This window comes from Schistocerca nitens, chromosome 1 (genome assembly GCF_023898315.1).
Source record: "Schistocerca nitens isolate TAMUIC-IGC-003100 chromosome 1, iqSchNite1.1, whole genome shotgun sequence".
NCBI classification, from domain to species: domain Eukaryota; kingdom Metazoa; phylum Arthropoda; class Insecta; order Orthoptera; family Acrididae; genus Schistocerca; species Schistocerca nitens.
Window position 1 is genome coordinate 329622026 of NC_064614.1, and position 19286 is coordinate 329641311.

The 19286-nt window shown below is 39.5% G+C and overlaps 1 protein-coding gene across 2 annotated transcripts in view; it reads left to right on the top strand.

The window, feature by feature from the left end:
• LOC126248542 (DNA-directed RNA polymerase I subunit RPA1) overlaps positions 1–19286 on the top strand; it is a 346647-nt gene that overhangs the window by 38506 nt on the left and 288855 nt on the right. For both annotated transcript variants that reach the window (XM_049949615.1, XM_049949606.1), the window contains exons 4-5: positions 6633–6815; positions 7487–7679. In XM_049949615.1, the coding sequence (XP_049805572.1) occupies positions 6633–6815; positions 7487–7679 (376 nt within the window). The remainder of the gene's footprint in view (positions 1–6632; positions 6816–7486; positions 7680–19286) is intronic.

The following is a 19286-nucleotide window of genomic DNA, read 5'->3' on the forward strand; positions in this document are numbered from 1 at the left end:
AACTCCTCCTCTCTGACGGCTCCATCTGCACCTCTGTCTACATTAAACCAACCAACCATCAACAGTACCTGAATTTCGAAACCTGCCATCCCTTTCACACCAAAAAATCCCTCCCAAAGAGCATGGTCACCTGTGGATGGTGTATCTGCGGTAACAAGAAGACCTTCGCTTAGTACAAGTACTATTGCCAGACCTAGTCTGCAAACAGATATCCTATGCCATTTCCCCTCACACCGACAACCCTCCCACCACCCCAAGAACCAGCCACAAAGGAGTATCCCCTTCATTACCCAGTATCACCCTGGACTGGAACAACTGAACCATATCCTTCACCAGGGCTTTGGTTACCTACCGTCATGCCCTGAAATGAGGGAAATCCTAGCCGAGATACTTCCCACCCCTCGTATAGTGGTGTTCCGTTGCCCACCCAACCCCCACAACATCCTAGGCCATCCCTGTGCCATTCCCAATACCAACCCCTTGCCACAAAGATCATACCCCCTGTGGAAGACCCAGGTGCAAAGCCTTCCCAATTGACCCACCCAGCACTTCCTACTCCAGTCCTGTCATAGGTTTATCCTACCCCATCAGGGGCTGGGCCACTTGTGAAAGCAGCTATGTCATTTACCAGCTCTGCTACAATCATTGCACACCATTTTACATTGGTATGGCTACCAACAGTTGTCCACCAGGATGAACGACCACTGCCAAACTGTGGCCAAAAGCAAAGTAGACCACCCTGTGGCACAACATGCAACGGAACATAACATGTTTGATTCTCATGGCTGCTTCACTACCCAGTCCTTCAGGATCCTTCCCTCCACCACCAGCTTTTCTGAAATGCGCAGCTGGGAGTTATCCTGACAACATATTCTCTGCTCCTGTAATTATCCCAGCCCCAACCAATGGTAACATGCTACCCTACACCCTCCACCCTCCACCCAACAGCTTCCACCCCCTCTACCCTATCTTCTCCTCCCCATTCTCTTCTCTCACCATGTTTACGTGCCACACTTTGTCAATGCACCCACTCCTTTTTTCTCCACCTTTCTGCCATACGGCCTCCTGATACTGCAGCTGTTGGTATTCTGGTCCCTGCACACTTCCTCAGACAGTGTTCACCTCCCCCATATACTACTGCCCCCCCCCCCCCCCCCCTGTGCCCCCCCCTCCAGATTGCTGATTGCATCCCTCATGATAGTTGCATTCTGGCCCGAGATGCTCAAGTTGTTGGTCATCTGTGCATGAGGTGTGTTTGTTTGTGTGTATGAATGGTGTGTGTGTGTGTGTGTGTGTGTGTGTGTGTGTGTGTGTTTCTTTTGCTGATGAAGGCTGTGGTCAAAAGCTTTCTGTAAGTGTCTTTTAATTATGTGTGTCTGCAACTAGACCTGTCTTCTTTACGGTAAGCAGCAATCTGTCTTTTCCTACGTTGTTAATATTCCTACTAGGAGTTTCCATTGTTTGAAAAACTGAATTGTGATGTAATTGGTTCCATGTTGAAGCCCTCCTCATGAATAAATAACATGATGGCTCTAGCTATTACATTTCATGTCATGTAGTAATTTTCTTCATCTTCATTATCTTCTTCTTACGTTGAGTCCAGCCAGCTGTGCACTGCGTAAATCAGTTAGCTGGAGGGAATTGTTCTATTGGCCATTTTTCCATTTTATTATTATTTTTTTGAAATAAAAGATCCATTATTAGCAGTTCTTTCGATGGCACTGAACTCATTAACTTCTTTGTGTTTCCCAAGCATGATGGACAATAGTGTAGCGGTTTTCCGTGTCCCAGATGTACAAGTTGTATGTTTTCATTTTACCATTGGTGAAAAAGTTACTTCATCATGAAAGGCAAGTTTCTTATGAAAACAATCTCTTCCATGTTCTATTGCTATTATGTGGCAAAGTCAGACTGAATTAATTCATACCACTGGCAGTTGTAAACACTAAAATTTCTGCTTTAATTGTTCTGAAAGATCTTTGTCAGTTGTGGAGTGTTGAGTTCTTCATCTGCTCTGTTTGTTAACTGCTGTAGGCTGTTGAGGGAGCTTACCCAAACATGCTCAATCACCTATTTTGTAACACCAAATATTTGTGAAACCTCATTCTTGAAAGGTCATTGAACTGTCATGACAGACTGATGCAAATGAAATTAAAGGCCAACATAATTTCTCAGTGCCTTTCAGTCACTGTAGTCTGCCAAAAGAGAGTCAAAACTAGTGCAATGACACAGATCTTCAGAGTTCTATGATTTGCCTGCAAACAGTCTCAATATCATCATCTTCCGTACATGAAACAGACTATTGTCTGTTCCAAAGCCACAAATAAACAAAATCATTCCCATCTTTTTCTAGGTCTTTTGATATCTCTTTTCCCATTCAGCTTGTAGTTCAGGATCTTCTGGGGAAACAGAAATCGAAGCAGCTTTATTATGTGAAAAAGATAATTACATCAGGCAACAAAGTAAAAACTGTATGGGATATAGTGAAGATAGAGACAGGTGGGGCCAAAAAGGAAAAGGGAAAATAGCTCTAAAAATAAATGAGACTTTGGTAACAAGTGCATGTAGTGTTGCAAACCTCTTAAACAAGCTGGTGGTTATCAGGTTCAGTGAACAGTGCAATGGAGTATCTGAGACCAGTCTTTAAAAATAACTTCAGTAATATGGAAATGTCACTCACATCTCCCAAAAAAGAAGCATCCGTCATAAAATCCTTAAAATCTAAGTATTCCTGTGGGAATGATAACATATCAACAAAGTTAATCAAAGAGTGCTCATGTGAGTTGAGTTCTATCTTAAGTTATATGTGTAATCAGTCTCTTATCCTTGGAACATTTCCAGCTAAAATATGCTGAAGTTCTTGCTTTACAAGAAGGGGGATAAATAGAAAACACCAAACTATCGGCCAATTTCACTTTTGCTGGCTTTCTCAAAAATATTTGAAAGGTTCTGTTCAAGCATTGCATCTGACTGCAAATAATATATTGCCCAAGCCACAATTTAGATTTCTTAATGCTTCTGATATAGAGAAAGTTATTGAAATACATATACATTGAGAATGTACTTAATTCATTGGATAATAAATTAGAGGCTACTGGCATTTTCTGTGACCTGTCAATTTGTGATATTACTATGTCAAAAGGCTTTGACTGTGTGACACACACCATTCTCTCAAGTAAATTAGAATATTATGGTGTCACTGACAGTGTTGCAAATTGGTTTGAGTCTTATTTAATTAACAGGAAACAAAGGGTGTTGTTGCAAAATACCTATGCAGTAAGCAATCAGTTTTCATCTGATAGAGAATTAATTACATGTGGTGTTCCTCAAGATCCCATCTGGAGTCCATTGATTTTTCTTGTGTACATTAATGACCTCTCATCTATTACATTGCCAGATGCTAAGTATGTTTTGTTTGCAGGTGATACAAACATTGCAGTAAGTAGCAAGTCATGTACATCTTTAGAAATAGCTGCTAATCAAATTTTCACTGATGTTAATAAACAGTTTGAAGCTACTTCACTGTCATTAAACATTGAAAAGACCCTCTATATGCAGTTCAGAACCTGTAAGAGATTTCCTTCCAGCATGTGTATAACATATGAAGACATGCAGATCGAAGAGGTTGACAGTGTTACATTTCTGGGATTACAACGTGATAATAAATTCAGTTGGGAAGGGCATACCACAGAATTGCTTAAACACCTAAACTAGTCTGTATTTTTAGTGAGAAAAATGTCAGATTTAGGAGACATAAATATAAAAAAAACTTGCACACTTTGCTTACTTTCATTCTATTATGTCATACGCGATCATATTCTGGGGTAACTCATAAAACGAAGCAAAAGTTTTTAGCATGCAAAAGTGTGTAATAAGAATCATCTGTGGTGTAAATTCAAGAACATCATGTAGAAACCTGTTCAAGGAACCTTGTAATCTAACCACTGCTTCTCAGTATATTTACTCCTTAACGAAATTTGCTACAAGTAATATATCTCTACTTCTAACTAATAGCTCAATACATAGTATCAATACTAGGAATAAGAACAATTTACATTAAGACCTAAAATCACTTACCTTGGTCAAAAAAAGTGTCCAACATTCAGGAACACACATTTTCAATAAATTGCCAGCAACCATTCAAAACTTGGTTTCAGATAAAGCACAGTTTAAACAGAGTTTGAAAGACTTCTTGATACACAACTCTTTCTGCTCTATAGATGAATATTTTAAGAGAAACTGTTAGGCCAGCTTAAATAAAAATGTCTGTTAGATTTCAGTTTTGACAGCACTTTGTCACAACAGTCAAGATTTGGTATTTTGTGTATGATAAATTTATTAATAGTGCTTAACAATATTTCATTCTGACAGCAGATTAATTCTGTAAATATTAGCTGTTCCAGTTTACTGTCATTGTAATCACCTAGTTTGACAATCTCCTGACAAATGATCAGGGTAGTAAGTATTATATTCAAATGTTTTATGCTTTTTATGGTATACTTTGTGACATGTTCCACAGCCAAGAGAATCATCTCATTTTTTGGGTCTATGGAATGAAAACTGAATCTAATATGATCTAATCTAATCTGCGGCCTGGCAGTCTCATGAGGTACCATGTCCAGCCTCCACAGTATTTTAAATTTTTTCTTTCATATTAAAATATTTAAGTCTGTTTTAATACCTTCATTTCTAATCATGTCTATTATTCTAACTCGGATTTCACTTAGGTACGATAACACAGGGACCACCTTCACTTTAAAGAAATTCATGATGGTCTCTTTTTGCCCAGGGTTCTGCTCTTGGTACCATAGGCAGATTGGAATTTGTGTGTTTTATTTTCAATATCAGAGCAAAAATCGAAGTTTATACACAGTGTAAATAAGAGATTTGAGAGTTATTTATCCAAAACAATTTTTTATCTGACTGGGTATTTTTCTCAGAATGCCATTATTTTCTTTTTGTCACTAGAAATTTGAAATTCTATTTCTTGCATATTTCATTCTGGTGGTAGACTGATCTTTGGAGGCTTTTTTAGTAATAATGATGTCATCTGCAAACAAAAGTACATTCAGGTACTCCTCATTCATTTTCTTAATTTCTTTGTTTACTTAACATTTACATTTACAAAGAATGAAGTGAATGTAAATATTACAAAAGATAGGTGATGATACACACCCTTGGCTACACCTTAGTTAATAATTATTTCTTCTAATAGATTCCTGTATTGAATTCTCTGTGGTTTTCTATAATGTTTTAAATTACAAACAAAAGATGCTACAACATGAGTTGTTCAAAGTACATCTCCTCTTGGAATATAATGTTATGAAACTTTATTAGTACAGACTCCAAGAAAAACTTGCTTCACTACCAATAAATAAAGACGCTAGAATATTATGTTAAAACACACACACACACACACACACACACACACACACACACAAACAAACAAAGCTGTGGGTACCGGGCGTGAGTCGTGCTTCGGTAGCTCAGTTGGTAGAGCACTTGCCCGCGAAAGGCAAAGGTCCCGAGTTCGAGCCTCGGACGAGCACACAGTTTTAATCTGCCAGGAAGTTTCATATCAGCGCACACTCCGCTGCAGAGTGAAAATCTCATTCTGGAAACATCCCCCAGGCTGTGGCTAAGCCATGTCTCCGCAATATCCTTTCTTTCAGGAGTGCTAGTTCTGCATGGTCGCAGGAGAGCTTCTGTAAAGTTTGGAAGGTAGGAGACGAGGTACTGGCAGAAGTAAAGCTGTGGGTACCGGGCGTGAGTCGTGCTTCGGTAGCTCAGTTGGTAGAGCACTTGCCCGCGAAAGGCAAAGGTCCCGAGTTCGAGCCTCGGTCGGGCACACAGTTTTAATCTGCCAGGAAGTTTCATATCAGCGCACACTCCGCTGCAGAGTGAAAATCTCATTCTGGAAACATCCCCCAGGCTGTGGCTAAGCCATGTCTCCGCAATATCCTTTCTTTCAGGAGTGCTAGTTCTGCATGGTTCGCAGGAGAGCTTCTGTAAAGTTTGGAAGGTAGGAGACGAGGTACTGGCAGAAGTAAAGCTGTGGGTACCGGGCGTGAGTCGTGCTTCGGTAGCTCAGTTGGTAGAGCACTTGCCCGCGAAAGGCAAAGGTCCCGAGTTCGAGCCTCGGTCGGGCACACAGTTTTAATCTGCCAGGAAGTTTCATATCAGCGCACACTCCGCTGCAGAGTGAAAATCTCATTCTGGAAACATCCCCCAGGCTGTGGCTAAGCCATGTCTCCGCAATATCCTTTCTTTCAGGAGTGCTAGTTCTGCATGGTTCGCAGGAGAGCTTCTGTAAAGTTTGGAAGGTAGGAGACGAGGTACTGGCAGAAGTAAAGCTGTGGGTACCGGGCGTGAGTCGTGCTTCGGTAGCTCAGTTGGTAGAGCACTTGCCCGCGAAAGGCAAAGGTCCCGAGTTCGAGCCTCGGTCGGGCACACAGTTTTAATCTGCCAGGAAGTTTCATATCAGCGCACACTCCGCTGCAGAGTGAAAATCTCATTCTGGAAACTGTAGCACATTAGTGAAACTGCTTCAGTTATTTGTAACACCATTTGTGTGAAATTATTTATTGAGATAACTCTTCTTCAGTTAAATGTATTACAATTTTATTTTTAAGGTTCTGTGAGACACACACTCATTGCACAACTTAGGCTCTTGGATGCTGGTTTCATCACAGAATGTCAAGAGCTGGAGACACAGCTGAGCATGGGTCTTGATACAAAAGAGTCAACTAGTGGAGTGAGCCATGATGTGATGGTGAAAGAAAAAATTGAAAACTATGTGCAGAATGTTTTGTCAGGTAACTAACTTCATCAACAGATGCATAAATTATGGAGCATCAGTCACTCTTGTCAGAATAGCACATTACCATTTGTCTTGAGTGTAAAATTCAGTTAGCTCATTAAATGTAAATATGATGTTAATATATTCAGTTAATGTATATTCTTTTCTTCTTCATACAGTTTAATGATAAGCTGTTTAGTGAATAGGCACATAAACAGTAAGTTCAAATTTGCATTATTAACAGCACATACGCTTGTGAGTATGAGTGTTGCATGATGACAGTTCATGGCTTTCTCTATTGAGAGATCATAAGGTTGAAATCTTTGACTTTGATGGACTTTATTTTCTTCATTAGACTCATAAGAACCCCCGTCTGGATTACATCAGCACACATGTATATGAAGTTTGTAGCTATGAATGATTGTATTGTGCATATAATGAATAACAGGAAATTTAAGTTGCTTTGCATGTCACTTACTTAAATAGACAAATTAAATATCTGATGAACACAGTTAAAAAAAAATCTGTTTATCACAAGTGGTGAAATGTTTGAAGTTAAATCTTTGTCAGTTAGTTCAGTACAGCTTCTTATTATAGCTCTGTCAGTCGAAAAAATAGAAAAATTTATGGTTGCTATATGTTTTGTGATATATTACATGTGAAATAAATGTGTAATTGTTATTGCAGGTGAAAAAAAATTAGGTAGTAAAAAGAGTAAAAATGTTGAAGCGATAAGAAATAGTTATCTTCAAGCTGTAGCAACTAATGTGAAGTCGAACAAATGCATTTCTTGTCAAGCACCAATTAGGAGGATTATTTATATCCATCGACGATTTATGACAACAGTGCAAAAGGTTGATGTTGCTCCAAAATTTGTCGCGTGAGTACTCAGCAACCCATCTGCTTCAAATATATGCTAGTGCTGAATGCTGTACGCAGTAGACTAATTCCTTAATTTAACAAACATTTTTGTTTAATATTGTGTTTGTGTTTAACATTTACAGAAAGGAAACTATATTCTGAAAATGCAGTTACAAGTAATAATAAGCATTTACAGTAGTATGTGTTTGAAGCATAGAAGCTGATAAAAAGTTTGTTTTTACTGTAGCTGATAAAGAGGGATCTTTGTTGTTGACTTAAATGATTTGTAGTTGTGGGTAGAGAGGAAGCTATTCAGATACAATTTTATGTCTTAATTAGGGACTGGTGATGAGTTACACAGAACTTTGGTCATTTGTGGAAGCGCACTAACACAGTACAGGATGTCCAAGAATGAATGCCTGTATTCAGGGATGTGAATACTCATTTGAAGCAAAAAGCGTCATGTGGGCATGGGACCTATTCTGAAGGTTTTCTGAGGTAGAACATGTTCAATGTATGTTTATTTTTGTGGCCAGTGGTGTGCACATATGTGTCTTACACACCCAATCTCTTTGACGTTTTATTCAAGGCCAGCCTAACTCGTTGCTTTCTAATTCTTTGCTCGGAATAGTGAAACAGTGAAAATACTCAATTTTTGGCAATGTAATGTAATTGGATGGATAAAAAATTACTCACCAGGTGGCTGCAGGAGAACACAGTATAAAGAAAAAAAGGTTTTACTTGTGCAAGCTTTTGGAGACAGTGACTCCTCCTTCTGGCAGAAGGGTTGAAGGGAAACAATAAGCTTGAAGGGAAAGGAACTGGAGCAGTTTAGGGAAAGGGGTAGAGTTTGGAAAAGTCAGTTTTCAGCACATTCCAAGATCCCATGTTTCTTCTGAACATGTAGTTCAACAACCTGTGCAGGAACAGTAACATGTTGTTGACATGAGTCAGTGTAGTCCTGCTACCAGCACACAGTGACTTCCTACATGTATCAGTGTCCCGCATACAAGTGTGTGATCATAATATGTGGAAAACTTGTACCTATTTCACATACAGATGCCCCACTCTTCAGATTGACAACAATGCCACAAAACTTGAATTTTTTGACCGGTGAAATAACAGTCATCATTTGCTTCCATTAATACTGTTCACTGATGAAGCCATATTTACAGGGAATGGAAACAACAACACATACTACTGTGGAAACCAGTTTCCAAGTTAATTCTTCGATCAATGTTTGGTGTGACATGCTTGGTAACATGTTGATATGTCAAGACATTTTAGAAGAGTGAACAATGGGACAGAAATACTTGAATTTTTTGGAAAATTTGTTTGTTGATCACCTTAAGGATATTCCTTTGGCCATGCGGACTGAACTGTACTTCCGAGGTGAAGGAGCCTTTCTGCGTTTTGCCAGATATGTGAGGGAACATTTCAACTGTATTCACCTTAATTCCTCAATTTGTCATGGTAATACTTCACAGTTACCAAAGTCACCAGACCTTATGCCATTATATTTTTGCTTATGGGTTTGGATGAAGTCTGAAGTGTATAAATGAAAGGTGAATATGCAAAATGACTGCTTGGTTGCATCATGGATGTGCAGAAGAACTCAGACAAGCAACACATGTTCTCTCAAGAGTGTATAAATGCTTTGAAGTTGGGCGTGGGATATTTGAACATATGTTGTGAACCATACGACAGCTGTAATGTGATGCATACAATAATGCCTAGAGGTGAATGTCCGAAAAATACTTTTTTTCTCTCTCTTCCCTCTCCCGTGCCCAATTGGTACTTCCTAGAATGTGTGTCGTAATGTTTAGTGTTATTCATGTGTATATGTGTAAGCCTGACAGTTTATTGAATAATGCAGAAAATAAATAATAGTGTACATTAAATGTTTTCTATCCTGGAAACTATTTGGTATAGGGCAGATGTCCATCTGAAGTATTTTTGCTTCAGATGACCATTCCTGTCAAATCCCTGGTTATAGATTATTCCTCAGGAGACCCCTGTATAAGTTTAAGGTCACAGCTCACAGGGCAACAAAAAGGTCAGAGAAGACAAGACAAAAAAAAAAAAAAAGTAGAAGAGGGAGAAGTACCAGGAACAAAGAGAAAGAGAAGGAAAAATTGTGGAGATGGAAACTATTTGTAGTAATATCTTCTGTTGTCAACTTTCTAGCCATAATGTCAGTGTAGCAATATAGAGGATGATTCCATAATGATGTTACAAACATTCAGGAATGACGGGGAGGGGCAAATGTACGAATCTGAGGTAAGGGGGCTCTGTCCCAGAAACAAGAGTTGAAAGTCATAAACGAAAATCGTTCTGGTACTTGAGGTAGTGGTCTTTTTCTCCTGCGAGCTATTTGCCTTCCATATTTTAGGAGGAGGTAGTATGGACCAAAACAAGAAAAAAAATGTTGAAACTTTCTTCCCTTGCTGTTCAGTAATTCATATTTATTTATGTGTTTCAAGATTAACTCATCATTAGAACATTTATGAAGAAATGTGGATTCTTCATACACAGTACAGTGTTGTGTGAGCTAATTGTTCCAGAGTACTCTGTGTAGGGAGAATTCATCCTTTGTGACTTCATGACACACTTTAAAAAATCTAGTAAATGTGGGCTCAAAAAGCTGCATACCTCAAGAGTTATGAGCGCTTGTTCGGTGGAAGCAAACAGAAACATAGGTGAAACAGTGCAAGGTGTGTCCATACTGCTTGAACCAAAAATATGGAAAGCAAAGAATTTACGGTGGAGGAGATCACTGTCAGAGACATCAGAAGAAAAGTTTTGCATTAACTTTAGACTGTTGTTTCCGAACCTAGGTCCCTTCTTACCTCAAATTGATACTTGAACGCCTCACTCTCTCTCTCTCTCTCTCTCTCTCTCTCTCTCTCTCTCGCTCTCGCTCAAAAAGCTGCATACCTCAAGAGTTATGAGCGCTTGTTCGGTGGAAGCAAACAGAAACATAGGTGAAACAGTGCAAGGTGTGTCCATACTGCTTGAACCAAAAATATGGAAAGCAAAGAATTTACGGTGGAGGAGATCACTGTTAGAGACATCAGAAGAAAAGTTTTGCATTAACTTTAGACTGTTGTTTCCGAACCTAGGTCCCTTCTTACCTCAAATTGATACTTTAACGCCTCACTCTCTCTCTCTCTCTCTCTCTCTCTCGCTCTCGCTCAAAAAGCTGCATACCTCAAGAGTTATGAGCGCTTGTTCGGTGGAAGCAAACAGAAACATAGGTGAAACAGTGCAAGGTGTGTCCATACTGCTTGAACCAAAAATATGGAAGGCAAAGAATTTACGGTGGAGGAGATCACTGTCAGAGACATCAGAAGAAAAGTTTTGCATTAACTTTAGACTGTTGTTTCCGAACCTAGGTCCCTTCTTACCTCAAATTGATACTTTAACGCCTCACTCTCTCTCTCTCTCTCTCTCTCTCTCTCTCTCTCTCTCTCTCTCTCTCTCTCTGTGTGTGTGTGTGTGTGTGTGTGTGTGTGTGTGTGTGTGTGTTTATTCTCCCCTTCCTAAGCCTTCTGACTAGTCTGATGTGGCCCGCCTCGATTTCCTCTCCTGTGCCAATCTCTTCATCTCAGAGTAGCACTTGCAATCTACGTCCTCCATTATTTCCTGGATGTAATCCAATCTCTGTCTTTCTCTACAATTTTTACCCTGTGTGGATTCCTCTAGTACCATGGAAGTTGTTTCCTGATGTTTTAAATGATGTCCCGACATCCTGTCCCTTCTTCTTGTCTGTGTTTTCCATACATTCCTTTCCTCACTGATTCTGCAGAGAACCACCTCAGCCGGCTGTTGTGGCTGAGCGGTTCTAGGCACTTCAGTCTGGAACCGCGTGACCGCTACGGTCGCAGATTCGAATCCTGCCTCGGGCATGGCTGTGTGTGATGTCCTTAGGTTAGTTAGGTTTAAGTAGTTCTAAGTTCTAGGGGCCTGGTGACCTCAGATGTTAAGTCCCATAGTGCTCAGAGCCATTTGAACCACCTCATTCCTTACCTTATCAGTCCACCTAATTTGCAACACTGTTCTGTTGCACCACATCTCAAATGCTTCGACTCCCTTCTTTTGCAGTTTTCCCACAGTCCATGTTTCACTACCATACAGTGCTGTGCTCCAGACACATTCTCAGAAATTTCTTCCTCAAAGTAGGTCTGTTTTTGATACTAATAAACATCTCTTGGCCAGAAATGCCCTTTTGCCAGTGCTATTCTCTTTTTTATGACCTCCTTGCTCCATCTGTCATGGATTATTTTGCTGCCTAGTTAGCAGAATTCCATAACTTCGTCTACTTCATGATCACCAATCCTGATGTTTAGTTCCTCATTGTTCACAATTCTGCTACTTCTCATTACTTTCGTTGTTCTTCGGTTTACTTTCAGTCCATATTTTGTATTCATTAGACTGTTCATTCCATTAAGCAAATCCTGTAATTCGCCTCACTCACTGAGGACAGCAATGTCATCAGCAGATCTTATCATTGATATCCTTCACATTGAATTTTAATTCCAATCTTGAACCTTCCTTTATTTCTGTGACTGATACTTCAATGTGTAGATTGAACAGTAGGGGGCAAAAGACTACAACCCTGTCTTACACCCTTTTTATACGAATACTTTGTATACTTATTATTCACTCTTGGTTCTTGTACATATTGTTTATTACCCATCTTTACCTATAGCTTACTCCTATTTTTCTCAGAATTTCGAACATCTTGTACCATTTACATTGTCAAACACTGTTTGCAGATAAACAAATCCTGTGAATGTGTCTTGATTTTTCTTTTGTCTTGCTTCCATGATCAACTGCAACGTCAGAATTGTCTCTCTGGAGCCTTTATTTTTCCTAAAGCCAATCCTGTCTTAATCTAACAAATCCTCATTATCTTTTCCAGTCTTCTGTATATTATTCTTGTCAGAATCTTGGATGCGTGCGCTGTTAAGCTGATTGTGCATCAATTCTCACACATGACGGCTCTTGCTATCTTCAGAATCTCAGATGGTATATTGCCAGACTCATACATTCTACACAACGTGAGTAGTTGTTTTGTAGCCACTTCCCCCAATGATTTTAGGAATTCTGGTGGAATTTTATCTATCCCATCTGCCCTAATTGGTTTTAAGTCTTCCAGACCTCTCTTAAATTCTGATTCTAATACTGGATCTCCTCTCTCTTGTATATTGACTCCTGTTTCTTCTTCCACTACATCATTGGACAAGTCATCCCCCTCACAGGAGTCTTCAGTGTATTCTTTCCTCCTATCCATTCTCTCCTGTGCATTTAACAGTGGTATTCCCACTGCACTCTTAATGTTAGTACCCTTCCTTCTAGTCTTTCTCCTACAGTGGCATTCCAATCCATGACTATTAGGTTTTCATCTCCTTTTACATACTGAATTAGCGGTTCAATATACTCATATACTTTCATTCTCTCTTCATCTTCAGCTTGCGACATTGGCACATATACCTGAAGTATTGTTGTTGGTGTTTGTTTCCTGTTGATTTTGATGAGAACAACCCTATCACTGAACTGTTCACAGTAAAATACTCTCTGCCCTACCTTCCTGTTCATAACGAATCCTACTCCTGTTATACCATTTTCTGCTACTGTTGATACTACCATGTACTCATCGGATCAGAAATCCTTGTCATCTTTCCATTTCACTTCGCTGACCTCCACTATTTGTAAATTGAGCTTTAGCATTTCCCTTTTCATATTTTCTACCTTCCCTACCACATTCAGACTTCTGACATTCCATCCCCCAATTCGTAGAATGTTATCGTTTCGTTGGTTGTTGAATATTTTTCTCACGGTGACCTCTCCGGTGGCAGTCCCCTCCCGGAGATTCGAGTGGGGGATGTTCTGGAATATTTTGCCAGTGGATATATCATCATGACACTTTTTCAATTAAAGGCCACATTCCCTGTGAATACACCTTGTGTGTCTTCAATGCGGTGGTTTCCGTTACCCTTTGTGTTCTTATGCCATTGATCATTGCTGATTCTTGCACCTTTAAGGGCATTTTCCCACCCCAAGAGCAAGAGGGTGCCCTGAACGTCTGTCCACTCCTCCACCCTCTTTGACAATGCTGTTGACTGAATGAGGAATGACTTCTTCTGCCAGCCATCTTCGGCCGCTGCTGCTGATTTTTATTCAAAATCTAAGCGGAGGTAGCCTTTGAACCCAGGACCGAGGACATTTTTATTACTAATCAAAGACACTACTCCTAGACCTCTGTCATCCCTGAAAGTTGTCATCCCTGAAAGCTTGAAACGCTTAATTCTTCATCCTGTTCTCAGCAGGTGCACTCTCGAGCTTTGTGAATGATCTTTAGAGGAGCATATAATTCATGCTAACTTCTGCATAAATGAAAAGAGCACAGCCACCATTACATCGCTACCACACATTTTCAGAGGAATTAATTTGTCATGAAATGAGATTTTTCCCAAGTGAGCTGGAACGTTAGTTCAGGTACTGGACTTTTACTTTTATAGGTTAAAAGTCATACTCTGTCATCCAGATTTAAGTTTTCCATTACCAAAATCCCAATGCTGGTATGGCTTCTTTGAAATGGAAAAAATGCAGACTTCCTTTCCCGTCCTTGGCTAGTCAGAGTTGCATCTCTGAAGACACCACTTTTGATGAAACATTTTCACATTGTGTGAATTTGGCTGTGCATATAGAATAAAATACCTGTTATTCAATGAGTATTCCATATAGTTGATTGTTATATCAGTAACTGAGCTATGAACATGTAGTATATAGACATTACCATATTAAAACTTGTAAATTAATGTAAAAATTATATAAATGTATTCATTAGGCACAGCAAATTTAAACATCTGTCATTCTATTAAATATCATGAGGAAAGTCTTTCGTTGTATTGTAATTTGAGGAATCTACTCACCATGTGGAGGCAGGATAACACACATATAGAAGGTATTACAGTTTGCAAGCTTTTAGAGCCAGTGGCTAGCAGAAGGGTTGATTAATCTTACTTATATTTTCAAAAGTTGATTATTTTTGTTGATATATTTCTTTGTATTGTGTACTAGCTACTTCACATAAGTGCTGTTTTTCGTACTAATTCTCTTAGCATAAGTACATCCAGTTATGATGTAGTTGTTTACTATTAAAATAAACTTTTATTCATTAACCATAGCAACATGTCAAAAAAAGTACAGATTTCATTAATTGTTTTTTACTTCTGTCAGCACCACACTTTTTGAGGAGATGCTTATTTGTAAGTAGGATCTAGATCCTGAAAATACCTTTTAAGGTTATATCAACAAAATTATGAAAACAGACTGTGTACACCCAGGGGCAACCAGGAAAAATGCGTTATTTTTTTTTGTCCGGGAGAAAAACAGGGAATTCTTTATAATTTTGGGAATTTTACTTTTCTTTCCAGTTAAATTTTGACTGGTAAGAACTGATACTCTAACAAAGAATTTCACTTTAGCCTGCTATTGCAGAATACAAGGTGTGATTGGAAAGTTTTAAGAATGGGCTTGTAATTGTACAGTGGCGGCGCTTACATGCTACTGTGATGCATCTCCTTCAAAATAGTCCCCTTCTGACTGAACACACTGACTCCAATGGTATTTCCACTTTTTGAAACATTCCTGGAAATTTTTTTCCTGAAGTGTATTAAGAACGCTCTCTGTATTTGCCTGGATGTATCCAGTCAAGTCAAATAATCAAATTGACTGAACTGCATAGAAATATAAATTAAGTTCATCAGCCATCTCCCTAATTGTAAGTCTACGATCAGGGCGGACTAAGTCGCAAACTTTCACAACATTTTCATTCGTTTTTGAGGTTGAAGGATGGCCAAACCGTGGTTCACCTTCAAGTGATTCGCGGCCATTTTTAAATCTGTTGAACCAGACAAAAACATTTGACTGGCTCATACAATTATCTCCAAAAGCTGTTTTTAATAGTTTCTAAGTCTCAGAACCTGATTTCCCAGTTTTAAAACAAAATTTCACGCAAACTCGTTGCTCTGTTTTTACGTCCATTTTCACGCTGACAGAATCCGGCCACAAGCCCTAACAGACCCCGCACTCGACCAGCTGCCACAGTGAACTGAATAAAGGAAACGCCATTTCTTGTCAGGGCATTCAAGGATAAGACAATGACTCACTCCCCACCCTCCGTGTACCTGCCTGCCAAACCAGTAAGCAGTAGCGGATCCATTCTTAAAACTTCCCAATCACACCTGGTAATACTGAGCAATAAATCAGAAATGAGAGGATAACACCAAAATAAGACTTCAGTTGCAAACAAAATTCGCCATTTACTGTTGACAGCAGTGTGTGTCGAAGGCTTTAGGACGAAGACTGTGCAATGCTTTGTAACAACAAACTGCTTTTGACAAGTGTGATGTCACAACTGTTTACATTTCTAACAGGTTACTGGAAAATATTGTGAACGGTAGTTTAAGAAGCGTTACTTTAAAAGTAAATTTCCTTTTACTCCACATTAATTATGTTATTTATGAGAGTGTGTGATGAATTCCTTAAATAACGGAGCATTTGACTCTCATTCAAAACTTAACACTTTGAATACCAGTCTCTTAGAAAAATTGTGGGCCAAAAGACCAGCCACTTATGATGTTATTTCAAATTTCACTGGCACATTTGTGTTTGATATATCTTAAAGAGTAATACACACTAAAAAAAAGACCAGCTTAAAGGTTACTTTTGTGTATTTATTTTAATTCTCCCATAGATTAAAACTAATGCAATAATGATGGCAGACAGTATAATTATCCTTAAAAATAAGTGTGAGGTAAGTTCTTGAGCAATTTCACATGTAATTGGCTTTTCTGTGGAGAAGTTGAAGTGCTCAATGGATCATGTATTTTGGCCAGGTAACTCGCAAAATGCTCAGTACACAGCAGTGAAATTTATAATTGTGCTTGTCAGAAATATTCAGCTGCTGCAATGTATGCTTGCTCTTAGGATCCAGCCTAATCAGACCCTTCGGAAAAAAAGAAAAAAGCATTTTGCCGGCCAGTATCATATCTGAAAGCTTATGTCTACATCTACGTGGTTACTCTGCAATTCGCACTTAAGTGCCTGGCAGAGGGTTCATCGAACCAATTTCATACTACTTCTCTACCATTCCACTCTAGAATGGCGTGTGGGGAAAAGGAACACCTAAATCTTTCCATTTGAGCTCTGATTTCTCTTACTTTATTATGATGATCATTTCTCCCTATGTAGGTGGGTGTCAACAAAATATTTTTGCATTCAGAAGGGAAAGTTGGTGATTCAAATTTCGTAAATAGATCTCGACGCAAAGAAGATTGCCTTTGTTTCGGTGACCAACTCGCCTTTCATATCAGTGACACTCTCACCCCTGTTGCACGATAACACGAAACGAGCTGCCCTTCTTTGCACTTTTTCGATGTCCTCCATCAATCCTACTTGGTAAGGATCCCACACCGCGCAGCAATATTCCAGCAGAGGATGGACAGATGTAACGTAGGCTGTCTCTTTAGTGGGTTTCTTGCATCTCCTAAGTGTTCTGCCAGCAAAGTGCAGTCTTTGTTTCGCCTTCCCCACAATATTATCTATGTGGTCTTTCCAATTTAAGTTGCTTGTAATTGTAATTCCTAAGTATTTAGTTGAATTGACAACCCTTAGATTTGTGTGATTTATCATATACCCCAAATTTATTGGATTACTTTTAGTACCCATGTGGGTGACCTCGCACTTTTCTTTGTTTAGTGCCAATTGCCACTTTCGCACCATAGATCATTTTGTAATTGGAATTGATCGTCTGATGATTTTACTAGACTTAGCTTTCCTTGTAGCTACACTGTATGTATAGACCATTAACTTTTCCTGTTTGTGTGTTCACACTAGTTAACAGCGGTGTTGCTATTGGTTGAGAACGTCATGTGTCACATGTTCTGAATATGTGCTGTCATTAGCTGATAGGGTCATGTGACATAAGCTATGTTTAGCAGAAAAAAGCACATCACTATCTCAGTTTCAGTGCTTTGCAACCTTCAGTGTTGTGTGTGGTGGAATTTGTATTTATACTTCTATCATATGGAAATATGCTGTGTACATCTTGCCGCGCATCAAAGATCTTTCCAAACCAAGGGTTTTTTTAATTTAAAATTTTTTTTTATGAAATTGTTGCACTTTAGGCTGTTAAAACATTATTTATTGAGACTGCAACTTTGACACATGGTCATTTTCAAGCATTGAGGGATGTTGTAACGAACTCAGTAATATTGTCACATAAAAGAAGGTGTAATTAGATGAATGACGAACACTAACTTCACTTAATGAAGGTTTATTCAGCACTTGTACATACAAGAGCGCAGAGCGAACTGCCTCTGCCCCAAACACATACAGTATATGTACAGTTAAAGAACATTCCAGTACAATGATTCTTCACATTTCTACGGTCGCAGGTTCGAATCCTGCCTCGGGCATGGATGTGTGTGATGTCTTTAGGTTAGTTAGGTTTAAGTAGTTCTAAGTTCTAGGGGACTGAAGAGCTCAGAAGTTAAGCCCCATAGTGCTCAGGGCCATTTAAACCATTCTTCACATTTGTGGATACTTTTAGAATGTACTCGAACCAAATATATAAATTAAAATTGTACAGTTCAGGTGAGTTTTGAACTCACGGCCCACCATGCAACAGTTTAGTATCATCACCACTGCACCACGGTGCTACTCAGCTTCTGCGACATTGCTTCCTCCTTAAGAAAACAGTGTCTCACTGTTGCGTCGTCCTAGTCTGGGAACAAGTCATCGGTCCTGCATACTCCGACTCCCGATGACTGATTCTTGCCCTGACGGTGATATTCTTAGAACTTCATTTCCCGCTACGCTCTTCGTCACCTTTGCACTTGTTGCCTGTTGCTGGAGCTTCGAATTTACTGTGGGTTGCAGGATCCTTACAGGGCGTCATTCGAAGGACGTGGACCGTATCTCTGATCTTTCGTTGTCTTGTGTTGTGGTAGAAATCTTCAGCTTCATAAGTAACATCAGACAGTTGTCTTACAACGCTATAAGGTCCAAAGTAACGCCTGAGGAGCTTATCAGAGAGACCAACCTTCCAAACAGGAGTGAAGATCCAGACGAGGTCACCAGGCTGGTAGACAGCAAAGCGATGGCTCGCATCATACCTTCGGCGATTGTTTTCTTGAGCCTGCAGCATGCAGTCGAGCTAACTGCTGAGCTTCCTCAGCTCTGGTTAACACCTGGCTTATGTAATCATCATCCACGTCATCAGGGTGTAACGGAAACACAGTGTCCATTGTCGTAGTCACTTCTTGCCCATGCACCAGGAAAAATGATGTGAATCCTGTGGTGTCTTGTTTAGCAGTGTTGCAGGCAAACATCACGAAAGGTAGCATCTCATCCCAGTTGCTCTGCTCAACATTGATGAACATTGATAGCATGTCGGCCAAGGTCTTATTAAGGCGTCCAGTAAGCCCTTTAGTTTGCAGATGGTAGGCCGTCGTCAAGTGATGAGTAATGTTGCACTGACGGTTTATCTCTGTCCAAGATTTGATTGCAAAACTTTTCCTCGATACGTAATTAACGACCTTGGGGCACCGTGTTT